General features: G+C 32.9%; 1 protein-coding gene across 1 annotated transcript; it reads right to left on the minus strand.

Moving 5' to 3' along the window:
• Positions 1–672: 672 nt before the first annotated feature.
• Positions 673–2,840, minus strand: LOC149495710 (uncharacterized). Its single transcript, XM_089722273.1, has one exon. The coding sequence runs from the start codon at positions 2,056–2,058 to the stop codon at positions 802–804; it is 1,257 nt and encodes a 418-aa protein (XP_089578399.1). The 5' UTR covers positions 2,059–2,840; the 3' UTR covers positions 673–801.
• Between the last annotated feature and the right edge of the window lie 6,665 nt (positions 2,841–9,505).

Consider the following 9,505-nt stretch of genomic DNA (forward strand, 5'->3'; position numbering starts at 1 on the left):
TTAGAAGACAGCCAACAAATTTCTCATTTCTGGCGAAAAAATTTTTCATTTCTGGATAAGAATTTATTGTACCTTCCAGCATATAGTTCAATACTATGTTACATATTAGATCCTTCTTGAAAGAATCCTTGGAAGTTTAGGATTTAAGATTAACATCTCTATTTTTTCTGAGCATAAAAAATGCAGGATTGACATTGTTGCTATGGTAGCACTTCAGACCTCGCATATTTTCTGCTTGCCATAAAGTACCATGGATATGCAATTTAATTTATCACCACAGCACATAAAATATGTGACTACAAGGCGCTCAAGTCGATCATGCCCGTTAGCAACTGAGAAATTCTTAGTGTTAGAGAAAGTTTCTTTAGAAGATAATTACCATAGAGTCAGATGCTGAGAAGGTTGGAGAGGTATCTCTCAAGGACAAAAAATTAATACATCACTTTGTACATCTACTATTATTTTGACCTCTAAGACAAACAGAATAAAAATTAACTAAAAATCCTAGCACGAAATATCTTATCTAATCTTGCAAGATACCACAAGTTATTTCAGCAATTCTTACCTAAGAGTTTTTAAGTGTTGCCAATTATCTTTTCTAAACTTAATTTTCATACATATTGAAAGCACAAGCCCTTTGATGCAGTATAATGGTATTTCAAAAGCCTGTGCTGAATAGCAAAGATTTAAAGTTATGCGATTCATGAAAATCACTAACTTGAGGCAGTAAAAGATAACATAAACAGAGGTACCAAATTACATGCGTATTGGGATCCAGAGTAATTTTCAGACAAGCTCTTTCTAATTCAATCGCCTTCTCCTAGGTGCGCGAGATTCCCCATTGTCCACATCATAGACTCTCAGAGCATCATTTCTTCTTCTAGATGAAGAAGCTGAAAGGGAGCCCATAGAATCAATTTCCACAGCAGTGTCCATTTGAGAGTCTGAATTTATAACTGCTGCAATGCTTGAGAAAGAATCTCTATCATCAACTGGTTGGGACTGTTCCTGATTCCTTCCTATAGAATGGTTTCTTAAAAATGCCTCTAAAAATCTCTCGGAAGAACTCAAAGCAGATGACAGTGAAGTGTGTGTTGAAGGTCTTTGAGCAGGTGACTGTGATCTTCGAAGCAGCAGAGAATGAATGCGGCGTGCTCGCATTGCCCCGGCACTACTTGTGCCACTTTGTGTCAAATCCACCAAGTCACCAACAGGTAGAATTGTACTTTGTTCAGTCTGCATTCCTTCAAGTTCCGCAACTGTACTTCGAAAGGGATTGGTCCTATCTTCCATTTCAGGAGAACCATTCGAATCTTGGGTCAGATTCAAATCCCGAGTCAAATTAAATCTATTTCCAAGATGCCGAATAATTTCCTCTAATGGGAAACTAAAAGGATTCCGATATATGGCCTGCCTAAAACTCTCAACTCGTTTTGCAGGAGGCCTAAGAGGGACCTGAAGACTTGAATTCTCCTTTGGCTTGCGGGTATTATTCCCCCGGCCATAAATTGGGGTCACATTCTTAATAGTTACCTCTTCCTTGCAGACCGGGCATTCCTTTGCATCTGAATGGACATGTAACCGTTGGAATAGGCATGGCCAACAAAACAAGTGGCCACAACTTGTCACAACAGGATCTGTAGCCAATTCAAAACAAATATTACAATCAAAGAAGCTCCCATCATTGCCACTTCCTTCATCAACATCACTCTTTTTAACAGAAACCTCATCTTCCAAAAATCTGCTGTTAATGTCACATGTTTTCTGCAACTCATTTGTTCTTTCTTCAGCAGCAGCCAATGAAGTACTCACATCGCCAGAGCTTCTTATCAGTTGATTCAATTCTACGGAAAGGTCATGTGTTTCAGGTGGAATTTGAAATTGTCCTAGTGTCAAGCTCTGTCCTCTTATCATAAAAGACTCACTAATTCTATCAATAGGTTCAGCGATGAAATTATCCAAATTCACCGCTTCACTGGTTATTGATTCTGACCCAGCCTGAGGACCAGGACCCAAATTTAAATCAAGGTTCATAATATTAGATATCTCCTCTCCCATTACAGAAGTGAAAAATCCTAGAGAAACTTCCCTATAATTTAACGAGTTGAAAATAATAAAAAAAAATAAAAAAATAAAAACCTCGAATCAAAACCTAACCTTTTCCTCGTAAACTGAACGAAACAAGATAAGAATTTCTTATCTCAACAAAACCCAACAGACTACACCAAAATCCCTAATTTCACTAGTAGAAATAAACAAAACCCTAAAATATACCACAAAATTGTAATAATCAAAATCAGATAATCTCTTTCATCAGAAATAGCAGAAACCCAGATTGAAAAACCAATTAATTATTAAAAACAATCCCCAGAAAGAATGGGAACTCAATCATATATTGACACAATCTAAATTAATTTGCAAAATGAAGAAACTCTAGTTTCAGGTCGTCAAGATCCTTATAAACCAAATAAATAAGTTTAAAGAGACTAATAAGTTAAATCTGACGAACAATTGTGAGAATGAGAGTTTTAGAAGATAAGACTGGAGACCTGGTACTGGAAATGACAACCTCGATGATCAACAGACTCGACGGAGAGTCAGAGCTGAGTTGAGTTAGCTCCGAGTTGACTGGCCATTCGTCTAAAGGAAAGGAGAGGTAGAGAGAAAGAGACAGACACTTGATACAGCAAGACACGTGCTGAGAAGGAAAATCATTAGCTATCATCCATTGCTCTACAAAGTAAAAACTCCGCTTAACTACAGTAACGTACCCTTGCCTTGAGCTTTTGGCTCTTTTTTCATGGCTGTGGGTTAAAATGGCATAACCTGGAAATTATATCGGCTGTGGTATGGTTAGAACCGGCGAAGGTTCTGGTTTGGAGGAAAAGTTGAATCGGTTTGGAGCTGCTTCCGAAATGGGTTAAATCATAGTAGTTGTTAGAGCTGTTGGTGGATTAATTTGATTCGATTTGAACATAACAATCCAATCACATCGAAAGTGGTGATTTGAAAAAATTTAAAATCAAATCAAATCATCAAAAATTTCAAATCAACTCAAATCTTTAGCTGCATTTGATTTGATTTGATTCTAAAATTTATGCAGTTTTAAATAAAACTAAGAGAATTAAACTTCCTTGTTCATCAGTTAATCTGAAAAAAAAAATTAAAGTTATACTAAATATTAAAAAGAAATTAATAAAACTATCCTATACAATACACAATTTTAGAAAGCTATTAAAAGTTTTTAAATTAATCTTTTTATATATTTACTCTTAGTATAGTATAAAAATATTATATATTTTAGTAAGACGTTAATTAATTTATAAATATAAGATTTAAATATTGATTGAATCTTACATTTATTAATAAAAAATGTAAAAGTTTTACTCACATATAATTTGTAAATATATATTAACCTAATTTTATATGAATCTTTAACATTGAATTTTTATAAAATATTTATGTAATTTATCTAATTAATAAGAAATTATTATTCTATTATTATCTAATAAAAACTATCTAATATAAATCAATGAATGCAAAGGAAATTTTCATTCAAAAAAATTAAATCGAATTTAAAAGTTCAGTTATATATATACAGTTTGATTCGGATTAGACGGTTTTGACTCTAAAATTATAAACCAAACCACAAGTACAGTTTTTAAATTTTATCAAATCAATCAAAATATCAATCTTTTAAAATTGCAATTTTGGATCGATTTGAATGGTTTATGCGGTTTGATGAACACCCCAATTGGTAGTAGTACACCTCTATAATAGCAAGCAATAATCCATTCTGGTTTAGAGATTTTGAAACTTGAATCAATACTTTCAGCGGTTCAATTTTGATTCAGATTAGTTGAAACCATTTTTTTTTTTAAATTGAATTATTTAATTAAGTTCCAGCTCAATTGTTACATTTATTTGTTTCAAACAAATAAAAAATAAATATATAAATTAACCTTTCAACTTTGTAATTTTAAATTTGTGGTATCTAAATTTTGCAAATCATCTATCGTGCACATCACAAATTTTAATAACATTATACACATTTTCACACTAAATAACAATGGTTTTAAGGCTTTTTGTTTTTATATGCAAAATATTGATTTAAAGTGTAGTTAGCATAACTTTTAAAATAATAATTTTTATATTTTTCAATTATTCAAAAGATGTTTAATTAACATAATTTTTCAAGTTGAAGTACTCAATAAAATAATTCTACAAGTTAAAGTATTTAATAGGTGAAATTTTATAAGTTAAAGTGTTTAATATTATAAAAGTTGAGTATCATAAGATTAAAGTACTAATATTTAGAGATGAATTTATGTATTCAACCAAGAAATAAAACAACTTACAAGTTATTTAATTTTTTTTTTTCAGAGAAAACTAATTTATCTAACCACCTTTCTAAGAATTTCTTATGTTTTAAAAATTAACAAATTTTATGAATTTTAGAACAATTACTGTGACTGTTAATAATGAATATAGACAAAAGATAAAAAAAATACAGTAACCTATCGTAAAAGTTAATAGATATATGTGATTATGCACCATATATTTTGTACATGGCTTAATGTATAAATTTGTCCACATATAAATTTGCCCGTAAAGTTAACAAGTTTAACTTTGTGGCACCTGTAAATTTGCAGGACCTTCCAATACCCTCAAACTACACTTTTTGGGTCTGTTCAGCAAAATTAGTTATTCTGATAGTTGTTATCTTTTTATAAAATACTAGCTTAATCTCTAAAAGCTAGTTCAAACGCTATGCTACCGAACATTATAAAAAATAACTAATTTTACTAAAGTGAATAATATTTAGAGCTTACTATTCACTACAAAAAAAAACGCTAAATTGCGACCGACATATATGGGTCGCAATTTTGCGACCGATTTGCTACTTATAATCCATCGGTCGCAAATTTTGGCGCTTAAAATTCCCGCGATTATGGTTAGTGATTTGCGACCGCTGTAATAGGGATTTGCGACCGATTTTGCGACCGATATGCGACTAATTGGTTATCGGTCGCAAAATTTCGCTCGTTAAAAATGGGCCAAAGTTCTGGGACCGATTGAAGACAAAATTGCGACTGATTTTTTGTGACCGATATTTTCAGTCGCAAATCGGTCACAAAATTTGCGCATAGTCAAACGACGTCGTGTCATTAAAAATTGCGACCGATTTTATAAACTGTGCGACCGATGAGTCGGTCGCAAATATTAGGGCTTTAAACGCCGCGCCCTCTCTTTTTTCTTTCTTCTTCTTTCTCTCTTCTCCTTCTCCTCTCCTCTCCTCCGTCCGCAGCGCCGCACAGGCCCTTCCTCACACCGTTCCAGCCCGCCTGATGCCGCCAGCCCCGCCTCCTTTGCACTCCGGTCAGTCGGTCAGTCTGTTTCGAAACAATCTGAGGTTAGTTTTATTTTGCGATTAATTTTTCCAAATTTTTTTTTTCGAATTTATTTGTTTTTCGAATTTATTTGTTTTTATTATATTAAGTTATTGTTGATTTTGTATATTGTTGTTAGAATTTTGTATATGGTTGCGATTAATTTATTTTGTATATGGTTGAGTTGCGATTAGATAGGTATTATTGTTGGTATTATTGTTATTATTAATATAATTATTGGTATTATTGTTGTTGTTGTTATTATTATTATTATTATTATTATTATTATTATTATTATTATTATTATTATTATTATTATTATTGTGATTGTTATTATTATTATTATTATTATTGTTATTATTATAATTATTACTGCTGTTCTTATTATTATTATTATTATTATTATTATTATTGTTATTATTATTATTATTATTATTATTGTTATTATTATAATTATTTAATGCTGTTGTTATTATTATTATTATTAATATTATTATTATTATTGGTATTATTGTGACCGATACTATTATTATTATTAGTATTATTGTGATTGTTATTATTATTATTATTATTATTTGTCACGACCCATTTCCATGGGCCGGACCGGCACTAGGGCCCAGGTAAGCTTAAGGCCCCCGAGGCCCGTAGTAAGCCTGAAACACTACAAATTTGCTATCTCAATATAATTTTAAACATTTACAAATTTCCCTGCTTACAATACACTATAGTTATAATACAGGCTCACAGAATTATTCCATCTATAATAATACACAACTTAAAAGTATACAAGTTCTATAACTGCGGAGTTTACTGACGGATGTATACATATAAGTCTTCGGACATTTATCTATTTAATTGATCAATACGAAAATTAGCGAATTTCTTTTTAACGGTGAAGAGCAGAGTTATAGCTGGGATTTAGAAATGCTACTTCCTGAAAGATTTAAACTAAGGAGATGTGAGTTTATTAATGAATAATAATGATTGCACAACACACGCATTCACACAATTGTAAAAATATATCAACCTAGTCATCCGACTAGGTATATGCTCACACAGCCAGTCACACAAATGGCATATCACCAGCACTCACAATTATTAACATCTTCATATAATCACATCACGTGGAAATTAGTCAGTGGAGTCACCGAAACCCCCGATGAGCCGTCCTCCCACATGGCTCATCCTCTCACAACGTGTGCACCAGGGAGCCGATCCCCCATACTGGCCGACCGGTCTAATCCTCACTTGACCAGCCCTCTCATTATTTTTCCATTCTCTCTTTTCTTTTCCATACCAACAGGAGGTAACCCGGTCGTCTCCATCAAATCTAGATCATCAGGCGCACACAACAGGAGGCCACCCTGCGGGCTGCGATCAAATCTAGATTATCAGGTGCGCCCAATAAAGAGACCAACCTGTGGTTTACGGTAACGGTACGGTAGGTGCACACGGGGGCGCCGATCTCCCAATTTCCCGGCCGACGGTCCAATTTCATAATTCATCACAATTAGGATCCATGCTTTATCGACCGTCCTCACAAACCCATGGTGACCCACTTCATCCCAATTCCACACAAACAAAGCAAGGCATTGTCACATCACAACTAATCAAGCATTGCAAATAATTGCAGAAATATTGCAAAGTTGAACATCGGAATGCAATGCACAATTAGACATTCATACTCAAATGCAAATAAATAAATAAATAATAATAATAATGATAATAAACAATAACAATGAAAATAAAGAAGTAATTGAATAATTAAGTAAATAATGATGATAGTAAAATAATTAGAATACTTTATTTACTATGTATTAAGTTATAGAATTATTCTAAATAAACTTATTACTTTATATTGTTAACTAAAACTAGTCTAAGTTCTATCGAAATTTCGGCAGCACCTCCCCTAAAAATTGGACTATTTACCTGCTAAAATATCACAAAATTATATATATTAATCATTCAATGCACACAGCCCATCCGTCGGGCGATCAAACAGTTAAATTTCCCTTCCTCCCTCCAAATAATAATGTCAACATTCAATTATTAATTCACAACTTATAATAACCTTCAAACGTGTTCCAATAATATTACTGAACATTCATTGCTTCACATAAATATAATCAGCTTCTTTAGCTAATTGACAAATAAATAAAATCTTTTATATATCTATATACATATAAGAACACAATTACAGATATTACAATTTTATGCTCTACTTACAATGCTACTTGCTGAAATAATATTGAAATCTTTTAAAGACCAGCTTATAAACTATCCTATAGTTCAAACAAATGGTATACTATCTTAAATGCAATTGTCGTATTTTCCCAGTTGAAGTTATGTGTTTAAGATTTCTCAATCAATGTTTGAATTCTAACTTATAATCTATTTGATTTATTAGTAGAATAATTATTCATCTTATCTTAGTATAATTATTAGCATTTACTAAATTTTTGTATTACACTTATTTGCACCCATAAATTTAATCAATAGTAACCCGTATCCTATTATAACTCTATTAGTCATCTAATGATTTCTAATAGTACACTTGGCCTATTAGCCTTTAAATATTCCGCCGAACACCCGACAGCATCTCTCCTTAATCATACTCAACATCTAGTTTAAATTACCGTAAAACAATCGGCAGCCCATCCACCAGGCAAAGAACTTTAAATAAAATCCCCATCCTCCTATCATTATCAACCCACCATTCTTCGTTATACAGTAATTATAAAATCAATATCTTGAATCCATAATCTACTATGAATTACTTAATAAGTAAAAACAAAATAATTTCTTAAATTGAATCAATAAGTCTCATTTATATACATACCCATCATTGATTTTCACCTTTCAAATTTAATCACAATCAAATAAATGGTTTGTTTGACTGCACCTATTTTATATTTCATGACCTATAACCAATTATATACAACACTAAATCCTAGATTTCCTTTAATAAGCCAAGTATAACTTACAAATTTACGTGTCTAACAACCCTGCTGGTTATTATATCCTTACGATGAATTTGAGTCCAACCTACAAGTATGTGCTAAGTAAACTCATATCTTGGTTTCCTAAGCATACTTTAATTCATGTTTTATGAATTCAACTTCGTCTTGGCGTAGAAAACTAAATATTTTTACCCGTTACTAATTGTAAACACGTGTCTATTTATCCTTATATCATAATCTGTATATGAAATCAATAACACTAAAAGTTTTCTTATTATAAAACTATAACTTCGATTTAATCTCAAGTCATGCTAACAAAATAAGCTAACAACTAATTTATTCATGTGATTAGAATACCCAATAACTTAGCTACTGCATTTCTACCAACCCCTCCTTAATTTAACTTTCTGTGATATTTACGGCTTAGAAGCCTAATTTTCGATTTCTGTCGTCTAATGATTCGAACACTATACCTTATCAAAGTGCAAACTAATTGCAAAACTAGATTCTATGTAAAAATTGGAATATACTGTCTATGAGGAATTCCGGTCACCGAATCCACCGCTGTCGCCGCCGTCTATGGTGGCCGGAGGTACCTTGGTTCCTAAATCTTGCAATTCTTACGCCAAGACGCAGCAAATTTCATATAGAACTCAGTTCCATAGCCAACTACCACAATTTATGTCAATATCTAACAAAATCCCAATTTTTATTTCTTAAATCCCTAAGTCCCATTTTGATCAATACCTGCGTTAAATCGCCTAATCTATACGAAATGATTTCTAAAGGAGTGAAATGGGAGGACAATCAACTTACCTCGTCGGAGATCATCGCCGGAGCTGCTCGGAGGGAACGACGGAGACGCGACTGTCTCGATCGCGTTGAGGTTCCAGCTTCGCTGTGACTCTTGCGCTCACTAGAAACAGAAACGAAGAGAAGGGGAGGAAGGCGGGCTGCTGCGGCGAGGAGTCGACGGCGAGGAGGCGCTGGTTCTGGTGGTCGGAAAAACGAGAGAGGAGAGGCAGCGAGGTCGCGTGATGGCGCTGGCGCAAGGAAGAAGAAGAGAAAAGAAAAAAAAAAGAAAAAAAAGAAAAAGGAAAGAAAAAGAAAAGAAAGAAAAATCTTGGCTTCTAGACCATTCCGGTTCGATTCGAA

This window comes from Jatropha curcas, chromosome 6, assembly GCF_041381405.1.
Source record: "Jatropha curcas cultivar XTBG-Jc1 chromosome 6, XTBG_Jcur_1.0, whole genome shotgun sequence".
Taxonomy (NCBI): Eukaryota; Viridiplantae; Streptophyta; class Magnoliopsida; order Malpighiales; family Euphorbiaceae; genus Jatropha; species Jatropha curcas.